Here is a 16196-nt window from a genome sequence, read left to right as displayed (position 1 = left end):
CTCTGCCCCTCCCACTTGCCTGGTTCAAAGGGAATGTCTGCTAGCTCAGGTCTTAGGAGACCAGGCGACTCAGAATCCACTTCCTGTGGGTGGATCCCCATAGAGCTGTGATGTGTGTGGGTTAATGGCCAAATGCCTTCATTGGTCTGTCTGTGAGTCTCCGTAATGGCTCATTCACTTCCTGCCAGTCACCAAGTGGTGGCTCAGCTCTGAGCTCTGTGTTGGCAGCAACCTGACAGGCGTCTGGAGTTCACTGACTATCACAGTGATGTGCTCGTAATCTCATGGTTGTCAGCTCATTGAGGTCATAAACCCGGAAAACAACTGGTCATAAATCTATAGCTAGACCCATTCATTATGGGATGGGATCCTCTGTCTCAACGGTATGGCACTTCACCTGTTTCCCCTATATATTTTTTTCAGCAGCGGCGGCAAAGTTAGCGGGGTAGGGCCGTGGTTTTGGAGTAGAGGTCGACCGATTATGATTTTTCAACACCGATACCGATTTATTGGAGGACCAAAAAATCCCGTAACGATTAATCGGCCGATTTTTATAATAAAAAAATAAAAAATAAAAAAATAAATATATATTTGTTTTTAGTTATTTGTAATAATGACAATTACAACAATACTGAATGAACACTTATTTTAACTTAATATAATACATCAATTAAAATCTATTTAGCTTCAAATAATGAAACATGTTCAATTTGGTTTAAATAATGCAAAAACAAAGTGTTGGAGAAGAAAGTAGAAGTGCAATATGTGCCATGTAAAAAAGCTAACATTTAAGTTCTTTGCTCAGAACATGAGAACATATGAAAGCTGGTGGTTCCTTTTAACATGAGACTTCAATATTCCAAGGTAAGAGGTTTTAGGTTGTAGTTAATATAGTATTTATAGGACTATTTCTCTCTCTACCATTTGTATTCCATATACCTTTGACTATTGGATGTTCTTATAGGCACTTTAGTATTGCCAGTGTAACCGTATAGCTTCCGTCCCTCTCCTCGCTCCTACCTGGGCTCGAACGAGGAACACATCGACAACAGCCACCCTCGAAGCAGTGTTACCCATGCAGAGCAAGGGGAACAACTACTCCAAGTCTCAGAGCGAGTGACGTTTGAAAAGCTATTAGCGCGCACCCTGCTAACTAGCTAGCCATTTCACATCGGTTACACCAGCCTAATCTTGGGAGTTGATAGGCTTGAAGTCATAAACAGCGCAATGCTTGAAGCACAGCGACGAGCTGCTGGCAAAACGCACAAAAGTGCTGTTTGAATGAATGCTTACGAGCCTGCTGCTGCCTACCATCGCTCAGTCAGACTGCTCTATGAAATATCAAATCATAGACTTAATTATAACATAACACACAGAAATACGAGCCTTTGGTCATTAATATGGTCGAATCCGGAAACTATAATTTAGAAAACAAAATGTTTATTATTATTGCATATACCCTGACTGCGTGCAATGAACGCAAGAGAATTGACACAATTTCACCTGGTTAATATTGCCTGCTAACCTGGATTTCTTTTAGCTAAATATGCAGGTTTAAAAATATATACTTCTGTGTATTGATTTTAAGAAAGGCATTGATGTTTATGGTTATGTACACGTTGGAGCAACGACAGTCCTTTTTCCGCGAATACGCACCGCATCGATTATATGCAACGCAGGACACGCTAGATAAACTAGTAATATCATCAACCGTGTGTAGTTAACTAGTGATTATGATTGATTGATTGATTTTTTTATAAGATAAGTTTAATGCTAGCTAGCAACTTACGCGAATGCAGTAAGAAGCCAAGGCAACAGGCAGGCTCCTCGTGGAGTGCAATGAGAGGCAGGTGGTTAGAGCGTTGGACTAGTTAACTGTAAGGTTCCAAGATTGAATACCCGAGCTGACAAGGTAAAAATCTGTTGTTCTGCCCCTGAACAAGGCAGTTAACCCACCGTTCCTAGGCCGTCATTGAAAATAAGAACGTGTTCTTAACTGACTTGCATAGTTAAATAAAGGTGTAAAAAAAAACGGTCAAATCGGTGTCCAAAAATACCGTTAACCGATTGTTATGAAAACTTGAAATCGGCCCTAATTAATCGGCCATTCCGATTAATCGATCGACCTCTATTTTGGAGGCCCTATTAGCCGCAGAGACAATGTTTTAAAATTAGTTTCCTGCAATTCTACACATTTTGCTTTGGGATAGAGGGACTATTTTACAGTTTCAAAGCTAGTTTCCTGCAATTCTACACATTTGTCATTGGGCTGAGAAAGAAATTGTAGTTTCAACACTAATTTCCTGCTATATTTATATTGGTGATTGTTAGTTGTCAAAGATGATCTCGTTTTAAATATATAGTGAGCCATTATCTTTACTTCGTACTTTATATCTTGTTTTAGTCGTTTAAGTTTACACAAATATTTGTTTGTTTTAATTATTTTTTTAAATAGAGTTTTTGCAGTGGCAGCCACGATTTTAGCATATAGGGGAAACACTGACCTTGAGTGGGGTTTATAGCTCTACATGGAGTGGAAGAGTGAGTAGCATGGCATAGTTGGTATTCCCTATCTCTCCGTGGATCAGTTATGTTGATAAAGGCTGTGTATGTTACGTGTTTGCTGATTGTTGTGCATTGCTCCATTTTGAAGCCGGCACCACAATGTTTTACTCATGTTTCCAGAAATGCATTCCTGATTTCCATTACACAAAGTTGGTTTGGCACTCACATTTTGATGTACTTCCAATTAAGTAGTTATGCCATTTGTGTGCATTTATGTCTGTCTTCCTGATGATGTCCTTAGAATTCAATAAAACCTAACTCGAGGGGTGTTACTGAGTGTTGAGTATGAAGCTAATTGAAATATTGGTCATATCACAAGTGATACAGTGTTCATTACAGTCCTTAGGATTGAAAAGCCACAGCAAATTACCCAGTGATAGAAATGTGTGGTCTTACACAAACTGGCCTAATTTACATTGCTCGAAGGGTGCTTTCATGGGACATCATGAGATCGTAGGCCTAATCATCATTGTTGGTTTAATTGTTAGAAAATTATCTTATATTCTGATTTAGGCTAGACCTAGTCCCATTGACGATTGAGGGCATAGGGGTACCTTCACCAATAACCTAAGGATATAAGGAGCTTGTTTTTAAAAATTCCTGCCTGCCGTAAGCAGCTGAAACCTGAGCTTAGCCCCAACCATGGATCCATTCTCTTTGTCTCTGGAATTCTGGGCATCCTCCACACTTCCCAGAAGGTTCTGAGATAAGCTAAAGCATTCGCAATAACCCATTTTGATTGCGTTCTGAAGCCCCTCGTACAGCTTTTGCGTCTCTGCTTTGAAGCCATTCTGGGTATCAGTGGAAAGAGTTAAACTGACAGATTTAAACCAGACCAGCTCATAATGCAGGATAATGATAATGCAGTTTTTTGTGGTTCAATTTTACATGCCTTGGCATTTTTTGGCTTGGATTTCTGGGGTTGTGGTAAACATTCGAGTCACTGTCTGCTGTTTTGAAGCTCTCTTTCCCTTCTGAAATGGGACCTAAATGATTCCAGAGTTTGTCTCACTATTGATGCAATTCTCTTGACATGGTCTCTTTACTTTGTTACTGTTCTGTCCGGGAGCACTTCATAGTGAATGTGGAGTAGATGCCTACGTTGGTAATTTGTGCTTTTTGCATGTTTACCAAGAGGAAACAATGGATTTTAAGATAAGATAATGTTATGATAACAAAACAAACCTATTCCTTGGTTGGGAGTGGGACTGTTTTTTTTGGGGGCATGTAGGTCAGCATTTTTGTATTTTTGCACATTGTAAAACCTAACTCTTGCCTGGTGACAGCAGGGATAAATGATGGGTGTATGCGACTATGTGCCTACAGTAATAGTTCTGGATCTTGTTACTAAAGCATTGCCTCCTGCCTGCCATACAGTTATTTAGGTCAGTTTCTTGACTCTCTGTGTCTGTCTGGTCACTTAGTAGAGCTACCAATGCCAAGTAATAGTAGGTTACATTATACTGGGCTATACTGATGGTGAAGACCGAAATGAAAACATAATAACTGTCAACCTTTTAAATAGGTCTACATTCATTTTTTTAAATGAAATACATTTTATTTTCATGTAGATAAACTTGACCTAATAGCCATATTGTTTACTAACTATTATAAGCAATTTTTTTTAAAGTTAGTCTGTCTATTAAATTGTCAATACCACCTTTTCTTTCCAACTGGCGTTTGATGCTCCAGCAGTTAAACCGCTAGATGCGCAGGGGTGTAGAAGCTCTAGGCTATGGCACTTCAGTAATAAAATCGTTATTTTATTTGATACAATTCACGTTTTTACTGCTTGCTAGTAAATAAATCGGCCTCCTTTTAGAATAAACTCAGCAAAAAAAAGTCCTCACTGTCAACTGCGTTTATTTTCAGCAAACTTAACGTGTGTAAATATTTGTATGAACATAAGATTCAACAACTGAGACAAACTGAACAAGATCCACAGACATGTGACTGACAGAAATGGAATGTGTCCCTGAATAAGGGGGGGGGGGGGTCAAAATTAAAAGTAACAGTATCTGGTGTGGCCACCAGCTGCATTAAGTACTGCAGTGCATCTCCTCCTCATGGACTGCACCAGATTTTCCAGTTCTTGCTGTGCACCACTCTTCCAACAAGGCACATGCAAGTTCCCAGACATTTCTGAGCAGAATGGCCCTAGCCCTCAACCTCCGATCCAACAGGTCCCAGACGTGCTCTTCGCTGGCCATGGCAGAACACTGACATTCCTGTCTTGCAGGAAATCACGCACAGAACGAGCAGTATGGCTGGTGGCATTGTCATGCTGGAGGGTCATGTCAGGATGAGCCTGCAGGAAGGGTACCACATGAGGGAGGAGGATGTCTTCCCTGTAATGCACAGTGTTGAGATTGCCTACAATGACAATAAGCTCAGTCTGATGATGCTGTGACACACCGCCCCAGACCATGACGGAGCCTCCACCTCCAAATCGATCCCGCTCCAGTGTACAGGCCTCGGTGTAACGCTCATTCCTTTGACGATAAATGCGAATCCGACCATCTCCCCTGGTGAGACAAAACCGCGACTCGTCAGTGAAGAGCACTTTTTGCCAGTCCTGTCTGGTCCAGCGACGGTGGGTTTGTGCCCATAGGCGACGTTGTTTCCAGTGATGTCTGGTGGGGACCTGCCTTACAACAGGCCTACAGGCCCTCAGTCCAGCCTCTCTCAGCCTATTGCGGACAGTCTGAGCACTGATGGAGGGATTGTGCGTTCCTGGTGTAACTCGGGCAGTTGTTGTTGCCATCCTGTACCTGTCCCGCAGGGGTGATGTTCGAATGTACCGATCCTGTGCAGGTGTTATTACACGTGATCTGCCACTGCGAGGACGATCAGCTGTCCGTCCTGTCTCCCTGTAGCGCTGTCTTAGGGATCTCACAGTACGGACATTGCAATTTATTGCCCTGGCCATATCTGCAGTCCTCATGCCTCCTTGCAGCATGCCTAAGGCACGTTCACGCAGATGAGCAGGGACCCTGGGCATCTTTCTTTTGGTGTTTTTCAGAGTCAGGACACTAAAGAGGCCTTTCTACTAAGTTTTCATATCTGTGACCTTAATTGCCTACCGTCTGTATGCTGTTAGTGTCTTAACGACCGTTACGCAGGTACCTTGCATGGTATATATTTCCATACCAATTTTTTTTCTTAATTTATAGACTAATCAACGCTGATAAATAGGCTATGGACATGTTGTGTATATTTGTTTCTATTTTAATGATTGTCAATTTAATCTTCATTCTTTCACATAGCTGTCGCTCTCCCCTTCATACTTTCCTTGTCTATTCATTATCATTTAATGTTCTGTTGGTTTTTCAAGTTGTTTAAAGGTAAGGGCAAATATTTGCTCTTGTGTTTGGTGGCTTTGATTTGGGGGGGTCCTTTTATTGGGGTGTGTGAGTTCGCTATTTCTCTCTATAGGCCTATATGTCCGTTCAAAAAGTTTCAGAAATTAGCCTGTCTGGACTCCATCTCTTTAATATGAGTCATACACTCCTGTCATGATTTAATCTTGTGAAATACCTATTTTCAGTAAATGTCCTTTCTCACCAAGTCCGTTATTTTGGTCCAAATAATTATATATATTTTGTTTATTACACCGTTCACACCAATTGAGAAATATTGTCCTGTTACAATCTATCAATTATTTATTCGAAACAGGTTAGATATTTGTGTCTTTTTGCATGTGAAATTAAGCTGTTAACCAATAGAAATTGTTGTCTGGGACATTGCCACTGACAGGCCGAGCACTGCCACTGACAGGTTGGTGGGTTCATTGTTTGAATTAATTAATTTCTCTCTGACTTTTTTTAAAACGTTTGCAGTGCAGCAAGGTATCAATTTAGCCAATGTGATTATATAATTCCCGAGCTTGGCTACACGTCACTCCCTCCTTTTAAACATTGCCAACTCCAGCCGACGCTTGGCATTGCACATGGTCATCTTAGGCTTGTGTGCGGCTGCTCGGCCATGGACGAACAGTTTTGTGTTGACGTTGCTTCCAGAGGCAGTTTGGAACTCAGTAGTGACTGTTGCAACTGAAGACAGATGATTTTTACGGGCTAGGAGCTTCGGCGGCCCCATTCTGTGAGCTTGTGTAGCTTACTTCTTCGCGGCTGAGCTGTTGCTCCTAGACGTTTCCACTTCACAATGACAGCACTTACAGTTGACCGGGGCAGCTTTAGCAGGGCAGAAATTCCAACTGACTTGTTGGAAAGGTGGCATCCTATGGCGGTGCCACTTTGAAAGTCACTGAGCTCTTCAAGAAGGCCATTCTACTGCCAATGTTTGTCTATGGAGATTGCATGACTGTGCTCGATTTTATACACCTGTCAGCAACGGGTGTGGCTGAAATAGCCAAATCCACAAATTTGAAGTGTGTATGTGTGCGTATAAATATATTTGTGTGTGTGCACACACACACACACACACGTACACATTCATGTGTGTATTAGAGGACAACCGATTATGATTTTTCAACGCCGATACCGATCATTGGAGGACCAAAAAAAGTCGATACCGATTAATCGGCAGATTTTTTTTACATTTTATTTTATATATATATATATATATATATATATATTTGTAATAATGACAATTACAACAATACTGAATGAACAATGAACACTTTTATTTTAACTTAATTTAATACATCAATAAAATCAATTTAGACTCAAATAAATAATGAAACATGTTCAATTTGGTTTAAATAATGCAAAAACAAAATGTTGGAGAAGAAAGAAAAAGTGCAATATGTGCCATGTAAAAAAGCTAACATTTAAGTTCCTTGCTCAGAACATGAGAACATATGAAAGCTTGGTGGTTCCTTTTTTCATGAGTCTTCAATATTCCCAGGTAAAAAGTTTTAGGTTGTAGTTATTATAGGACTATTTCTCTCTATACCGTTTGTATTTCATATACCTTTTGACTATGGGATGTTCTTATAGGCACTTTAGTATTGCCAGTGTAACAGTATAGCTTCTGTCCCTCTCCTCGCTCCTACCTGGGCTCGAACCAGGAACACAACGACAACAGTCACCCTCGAAGCAGCGTTACCCATGCAGAGCAAGGGGAACAACTACTCCAAGTCTCAGAGCGAGTGACGTTTGAAACGCTATTAACGCGCACCCCGCTAACTAGCTAGCCATTTCACATCGGTTACACCAGCCTAATCTCGGGAGTTGACAGGCTTGAAGCACAGCGAAGAGCTTCTGGCAAAACGCAGGAAAGTGCTGTTTGAATGAATGCTTATGAGCCTGCTGCTGCCTACCACCGCTCAGTCGGACTGCTCTATCAAATCATAGACTTAGTTATAACATAAACACACAGAAATACGAGCCTTAGGTCATTAATATGGTCGAATCCGGAAACTATCATCTCGAAAACAAGACGTTTATTTTTTTCAATATTGCCTGCTAACCTGGATTTCTTTTAGCTAAATATGCAGGTTTAAAAATATATACTTCTGTGTATTCATTTTAAGAAAGGCATTGATGTTTATGGTTAGGTACACATTAGAGCCACGATAGGCACCGCATCGATTATATGCAACGCAGGACACGCTAGATAAACTAGTAATATCATCAACCATGTGTCGTTAACTAGTGATTATGATTGATTGATTGATTTAGTTTTTTATAAGATAAGTCCTCACCGCTACCTGGGCTCGAACCAGGAACACATCGACAACAGCCACCCTCGAAGCAGCGTTACCCATGCAGAGCAGGGGGAACAACTACTCCAAGTCTCAGAGCGAGTGACGTTTGAAACGCTATTAGCGCGCACCCCGCTAACTAGCTAGCCATTTCACATCGGTTACACCAGCCTAATCTCGGGAGTTGATAGGCTTGAATTCATAAACAGCAGAGCTGCTGGCAAAACGCACGAAAGTGCTGTTTGAATGAATGCTTACGAGCGAGCTGGTGCCCACCATCGCTCAGACAGACTGCTCTATCAAATCATAGACTTAATTATAACATAATAACACACAGAAATACAAGACTTAGTTTCCGGATTCGACCATATTAATGACCTATCATCTCGAAAACAAAACATTTATTCTTTCAGTGAAATACGGAACTGTTACGTATTTTATCTAACGGTGGCATCCATCGGTCTAAATATTCCTGTTACATTGCACAACCTTCAATGTTATGTCATAATTACGTAGAATTCTGGCAAATTAGTTCGCAACGAGCCAGGCGGCCCAAACTGTTGCATATACCCTAACTCTGCGTGCAATGAACGCAAGAGAAGTGACACAATTTCACCTGGTTAATATTGCCTGCTAACCTGGATTTCTTTCAGCTAAATATGCAGGTTTAAAAATACATACTTCTGTGTATTGATTTTAAGAAAGGCATTGATGTTTATGGTTAGGTACACGTTGGAGCAACGACAGTCCTTTTTCGCGAATGCGCACTGCATCGATTATATGTAACGCAGGACACGCTAGATAAACTAGTAATATCATCAACCATGTGTAGTTATAACTAGTGATTATGATTGTTTTTTACAAGATAAGTTTAATGCTAGCTAGCAACTTATCTTGGCTTCTTACTGCATTCGCGTAACAGGCGGGCTCCTCGTGAGGCAGGTGGTTAGAGCGTTGGACTAGTTAACCGTAAGGTTGCAAGATTGAATCCCTTAGCTGACAAGGTAAAAATGTGTCGTTCTGCCCCTGAACAAGGCAGTTAACCCACCGTTCCTAGGCCGACATTGAAAATAAGAATGTGTTCTTAACTGACTTGCCTAGTTAAATAAAGGTGTAAAAAAAAAAAAAAAAAAAATATCGGCAAAATCGGCGTCCAAAATTACAGATTTCCAATTGTTATGAAAACTTGAAATCGGCCATAATTAATCGGCCATTCCTATTAATCGGTCGACCTCTAGTTTGGAGTTCACACACTGTGGTCTGTGAGTCTTTGTTTAAAAACCAACCCATTTGTTAGCATTTTGAAACGCAGGCGTAATGCCGTTGTGGCAAACTGTTTAGACCTTTGCGAGACGGCAATGCCCAAATGGGAAACCTCCACTATCTGGAATAGTTTAATGTCTTTCGTTTAGCCTATATGAAACTATTTTCTTAATTGAATACTTGATCCAATACAGGGTCGTTTGGCACAGGCACTTTCAGAGTGCATGTGGCTAACAGTTAGCCTCACAGCTCTTGTTGCTTTCAGTCAGCTCCCTGCAACTAAGCTCTGCTGTGACTTTTTTTTTTTCAGCTTTTGAGCTTTAATGTATAACTGTCTCAGAAAACAATTGTTCTCCTTTGATCCCCAGGTGCTGGGTGGTGAGAGAACAGCAGGCAGTGCAGACGGCATGCTTAGGCAACTCCACCTGGCCCAGAATGAGTGTCAAAGATGGCGAAGGCGGAGCACCTAGCCAAGATGGACGGGCCTACAACCTGCAGGTCTACCCACGGCTCTCAGCGGACTGCCCATCTTGCTGCACTCTCAAGGTGCCCAAGGAGGCCACAGCCGCCTCCGTCATCCAGGATGCAACCTTGGCCCTGGGCCTAGACCCCAAGCGGCTCTACGTGCTTGCTGAGGTGAAGGAGTGTGGCGGGGAGGAGTGGGTGCTGGAGTACTGTGACCTCCCCGTCCAGAGGGTCCTGCTGTGGCCACGGAAGGCCCAGGAGCAGCACCTTCAGAGCGAAGGTTTCTACTTCCTCCTCCAGGAGAGGAACCGTGACGGCACCATCCACTACGTCCACCTCCCCGCTCTCTGCAAGGAGCAGGAGGCCCAGAAGCTAGCAGCCAGAGGCTTTCTCCCCCCACGCCATGATGACTTTGACGACCTGTGTAACCTCCCGGCACTCAACGAGAGCAGCATCCTGGATAACTTGCGCAACCGCTTCCACAAGAAAAAGATATACACCTACGCCGGGTCTATCCTTATTGCTATCAATCCCTTCAAGTTCCTATCCATCTACAACCCCAAGTACGTCAAGATGTACGAGAACCACCAGCTGGGGAAACTGGAGCCGCACATCTTTGCCATTGCGGACGTGGCATACTACGCCATGCTAAGAAAGAGGGTAAACCAGTGCATTGTTATCTCTGGGGAGAGCGGCTCGGGGAAGACCCAGAGCACCAACTTCCTCATCCACTGTCTGACGGCCCTCAGCCAGAAGGGCTACGCCAGCGGGGTGGAGAGGACTATTCTAGGGGCTGGGCCTGTGCTGGAGGTAAGGCTATTTGTATTCGTGTGAAATTAAGTTGTGGCTCCTACCTGAGGCTGTGGCAGTCATGAAATGTCAGCTAGTTATTTTCATGCAAAAGACTACCGGTCTCATGGTAATTGACCGTTAATGAACATAAACACGTTTAGCATCTCTAGGCCACCACACATACAAGCCGCTGATGCGTCCCTTTGGAACATCTACATTTAAGAGGTTCTAAGTCAATTTAATTTACACCATCACAATAAATCTATGATTTATTTTAGGCAGGTCTAATGAAACATTATGATATGAAGAACAGAATATGAGTTGGCCTAGGCCCAACTGTATGTTATCTGGCTATGCCATAGGCTGTAGGCTTGTTCATTTAGCAGACAAGATATGCTTTAGTCCCATGCCATTATTTTATATGATATGATTTTAAAGTAGGAAGAATATACTGTAGGCCTAATTGAACTTAGCTGAATTAAATAAAGGATATTTTTCCCATTCCACAGCTAGTGCGCATATGAAGTGGCTATGTTGAGCATAAAAGTAATCATTTGAATCAGTTCTTATAAAGTTATTTGGCAAATTTAGCTGTGAATGATACGAACCTTAGATTGTTTTGGAAATCAAAACATACAGTATATGGGCTCCGTGGTGCGACTACAGGCTATTTATGATTTGAGAAAGTCGCAAAAAAAAGAAGCTTGTGCTCTGTTTCTTGCCTCAGGCTGAACATGCTGTTTTCTCATCAAGTGATCGTATTTCCACCCATCAGACTATTCTCAATTTAATCTGGTCTTTACTAATATGTAAATTGAGTTTTGATTTAGAATTGCCCATCAAATGGGCAGGAACAGGGGCAGGTGGAAAAAGACATTGTCCGTATGCGCTTGAATAGCGAATGGAGGCCACTTTCCTGCTGGTTTGTTTTTCTGTGATGTGTGGTAGGCTACTCCGGTTATTTCACTCCATGCATCAACCACTGTTTAAGGAGCATGCAGCCTCTCGCTGCTCCATAGGCTCTCTAACCCTGTTCCTGCAGGTATCCAGTGCTTCATTTGAGAAACCAAGTGAAATCTGTTCGGGGACAATGATAGTAACATGTTATCACAAAGAAAAATATTTAAGAAAACTGTTGACAGGCCCTCTCTCTGCACACTCGATAAAGAATGAAGGCGAGAGAGGAGATGGAAATGCATGATGGTGAGATATTCTGTAGCTAAAGGTAGTGTCAGCCTATTCATTATGAAAATATAAAAAATGCCCTGTTACTAGCCCTATTCAAAATTAAATTCACTATAAGTGTAGGCTAACTTTGTAAGCCGCACTGCACAACCAACAGCATTGCCTAGGCCTATAGGTTCTTTCCCAGACGCGTGGATGGAAAGTTTGGAGGGTATAACAAGGTAACCAGTCCGTCCAGTATGCATAATACTACAGTCCAGAGTATATGCTAGACCAATTATGTACCAATGTTTATTTAATGTTTACGGTAGACTTATGTATAACGGCACAATCATTTTAATTCACTTTTTTTTTCAGGCTTAGGCTCATATATAGGCCTATGCATAAGCTCTATGTGTATGGGTGTTTTTGAATGAATAAACACCTTAGAAAGTGCTGTCCATTTCGTTGTTAGGCTTTGAAACAACATCCGCAACGACCTTGTTTTCCACTCAGTTTCAACCTGTTATTGAACTCCTTTCTTCAAATTGATCAATCCCACTGAGGTGAGTTTTAAAAGCACGTTACTGTTTTGATGGGTTTGATGTAATTTTTCCATTGCATTTCCATTGATGTCAGAGTGGTTAGAGGGACAATAGAGCCCTGAGAACCAGGCCATTAGGACCTGATGGAGGGACAATAGAGCCCTGAGAACCAGGCCATTAGGACCTGATGGAGGGACAATAGAGCCCTGAGAACCAGGCTGTTAGGACCTGATGGAGTTGACAATAGAGCCCTGAGAACCAGGCCATTAGTGACCTGATGGAGGGACAATAGAGCCCTGAGAACCAGGCCATTAGGACCTGATGGACGAACAATAGTGCCCTTAGAACCAGGCCATTAGGACCGGATGGAGGGACAATAGAGCCCTGAGGACCAGGCCATTAGTGACCTGATGGAGGGACAATAGAGCCCTGAGAACCAGGCTGTTAGGACCTGATGGAGTTGACAATAGAGCCCTGAGAACCAGGCCATTAGTGACCTGATGGAGGGACAATAGAGCCCTGAGAACCAGGCCATTAGGACCTGATGGACGAACAATAGTGCCCTTAGAACCAGGCCATTAGGACCGGATGGAGGGACAATAGAGCCCTGAGGACCAGGCCATTAGTGACCTGATGGAGGGACAATAGATCCCTGAGAACCAGGCCATTAGGACGTGATGGAGGGACAACAGAGCCCTGAGAACCAGGCTGTTAGGACCTGATGGAATGACAATAGAGCCCTGAGAACCAGGCCATTAGGACCTGATGGACGGACAATAGTGCCCTTAGAACCAGGCCATTAGGACCGGATGGAGGGACAATAGAGCCCTGAGGACCAGGCCATTAGTGACCTGATGGAGGGACAATAGATCCCTGAGAACCAGGCCATTAGGACGTGATGGAGGGACAATAGAGCCCTGAGAACCAGGCTGTTAGGACCTGATGGTCATTATCAAGTTGGGTACTACCAACGCATGTCCGGGGTGCATAAGAGGATATTATCGTGACTCAACGGTCACGTGGAATTTTACTGCGGTCTCCGCAACAGCCCTACTCCTACCTCATAATAAACCTTGCCTAGCAGGGTTAGGGTTTAATATTTTCCTGGTATTTTACAAACGTTCCATCCCTAGAATAAATCACTTATTTCCCACCAAAACTGGATGTGTCATTCAAAAGCATTATAAAGTGCATAAATATGTCTGGATTTGATTAGAGCTTGGGTCAGCACGAAAATTCAAACCTGATGCTACCTGAGCCTGATGAGCCATATATTAAATACATTTTATGAGGCCTACATTAACGGAATTTATGACCCCAAGCCCAAAAAAGCCCAGATTGTGCAATTATCCAATTCATGCTGTATATGATATAGGCTACTGCACATTACGCATGACAGAAAAACATGAAAGCCCATAGATTTAGCTAGCTATAGCCTATGTTCTCTTGGGTAAATAAATGAAACTAGCTCCAGTTAGCTAATCTTTTTTGAGTGTGAACTGTGTTATTGTATTTATTTGGACTGGAATTACGCACATTGTGCAAACCATGATAAAACAGAGAACATGCGATTCTGGTGCAGCACATGCAGCCTATAAAGTTACAAGTATTGGCTAGCGAATTTGATTTACATGAAATGTAGCAGGGCCTGTTTGTATATTTAGTAGACTGACACGCATACCTTTCATAATATTTCCCCTAATGTTATTAGCCTACCTCCTCTTTCTCTCTCTCTATTGTTGCTTCATTCCTTCCTTACGTTCAACAGTTAAATGAAATGTTTTGGTTGTCCTTCCTCATTCTTATGACATCCTTGAATAATATAGGACTAGAATTATATTATCGGTTTTGGATGGGTTGATGGAGAGAGAAAGACTGTGAGAGTGCTCATGCATGCACTGATTTTAAAGCAATTATGTTCAAGTGATAATCAAGTATTTTAAAACTCTGCAGCTGCAATTATCAAAAACAAGGTGACCCCGAAAGCCAAATGGTGATGGGTAAATTAGACGCACATTCAGTCTGTATATTACTGTAGCATGGGCTGAGCTGCAGCAAATGTAGGCCTACCGGTCACAAGAAAAAAAGTTACCTACATGCGTTGTGAATTGCGCTCCATACTGAGATGGGCTGTCTGTCCCCACCTTGAGCGTTGATTTATCATGCAGAGGCCGTAGAGAAGCCAGATTTGGACATCACATATAATTTAACAGTTCCATTTCACGCCATGCCGTTCATATTAATACTTTATTATTTACTGGTTTTTCAGTTATTTATCCTTGGAAAATGTGGTTTTGGGCGGTAAATCCCGGTAACTCTCGGTAACCTGGTTCCCCGTCATTCAACCCTAAGCAGGATGTGTGTGGTTGCAATGGGGCTAAGGATGTGTTTGTGTGTCACCTTATGCCTGTCATGGGTGTCTGTAAACACTCATTCCCCGCGATTAGTACCACATTCTCACACAGTCGAGGTTGGCATAGAAGCAGGGATTTAAACCGGATGTGAAATGTGTTTTTTGCTGATGGCTCATTCCCAAGGGAGATGATTCCTCTACATAGGTGACTAATGTTGTCATGACAAAGAATAAATATGAGTCTGTACTCTGTCCACATGAATACTATTGAAGAAGTTCAGGAAGCATGAAGAGATCGTCAAACCTAGTTCTTCCAGAGAAGAGGAATGGAAGTCACTTCTGTCTTTTGAGATGTGCCCCGAGTCAAATGTATTTTTAACTTGAGCCAGGAGTTGGAGATCTCAGTTATAGTCATCAGGCATGTGACCGGAGGGGGTGAAAGATGATCTCCAAGCATGTAGAGACAGTTGTAAAAGCTGTTTTCCCCAAAAAGAAGAAATGAAAGAGAAGATGGGGAAGCCAAGGCCTCAGTTTAACCCTTTACAAAGCTCCTTCTCAAACAACTCAACATTTACTAGATCCTGAACAAAGGTTGGCTTAAATGATATGGTGTTGATGCAAACTGCTCCAACTGCTCTTAAACGCTAGTAAAACCAAATGCATGCTTTTCAACCGTTCGCTGCCTGCACCCGCACGCCCGACTAGCATCACCACCCTGGACGGTTCCGACCTAGAATATGTGGACATCTATAAGTACCTAGGTGTCTGGCTAGACTGCAAACTCTCCTTCCAGACTCATATCAAACATCTCCAATCCAAAATCAAAGCAAGAATCGGCTTTCTATTCCGCAACAAAGCCTCCTTCACTCACGCCGCCAAACTTACCCTAGTAAAACTGACTATCCTACCGATCCTCGACTTCGGCGATGTCATCTACAAAATAGCTTCCAATACTCTACTCAGCAAACTGGATGCAGTTTATCACAGTGCCATTCGTTTTGTTACTAAAGCACCTTATACGACCCACCACTGCGACCTGTATGCCCTAGTCGGCTGGCCCTCGCTACATGTTCGTCGTCAGACCCACTGGCTCCAGGTCATCTACAAGGCTATGCTAGGTAAAGTGCCGCCTTATCTCAGTTCACTGGTCACGATGGCTACACCCACCCGCAACACGCGCTCCAGCAGGTGTATCTCACTGATCATCCCTAAAGCCAAAACCTCATTTGGACGCCTTTCCTTCCAGTTCTCTGCTGCCTGCGACTGGAACGAATTGCAAAAATCTCTGAAGTTGGAGACTTTTATCTCCCTCAACAACTTTAAAAATCTGCTATCCGAGCAGCTAACCGATCGCTGCAGCTGTACATAGTCCATCTGTAAA

At 42.6% G+C, this 16196-nt stretch overlaps 1 protein-coding gene across 8 annotated transcripts in view; it reads left to right on the top strand.

Moving 5' to 3' along the window:
- LOC139539635 (unconventional myosin-IXb-like) overlaps positions 1–16196 on the top strand; it is a 105627-nt gene that overhangs the window by 24077 nt on the left and 65354 nt on the right. For all 8 annotated transcript variants that reach the window (XM_071342757.1, XM_071342759.1, XM_071342754.1 and 5 more), the window contains exon 2: positions 9865–10771. In XM_071342757.1, coding sequence (XP_071198858.1) covers positions 9932–10771 — 840 coding nt within the window. In that variant the 5' untranslated portion in view covers positions 9865–9931. The remainder of the gene's footprint in view (positions 1–9864; positions 10772–16196) is intronic.

Source organism: Salvelinus alpinus, chromosome 15 (genome assembly GCF_045679555.1).
Source record: "Salvelinus alpinus chromosome 15, SLU_Salpinus.1, whole genome shotgun sequence".
NCBI classification, from domain to species: domain Eukaryota; kingdom Metazoa; phylum Chordata; class Actinopteri; order Salmoniformes; family Salmonidae; genus Salvelinus; species Salvelinus alpinus.
This window is presented reverse-complemented; position numbering and strand designations above follow the sequence as displayed.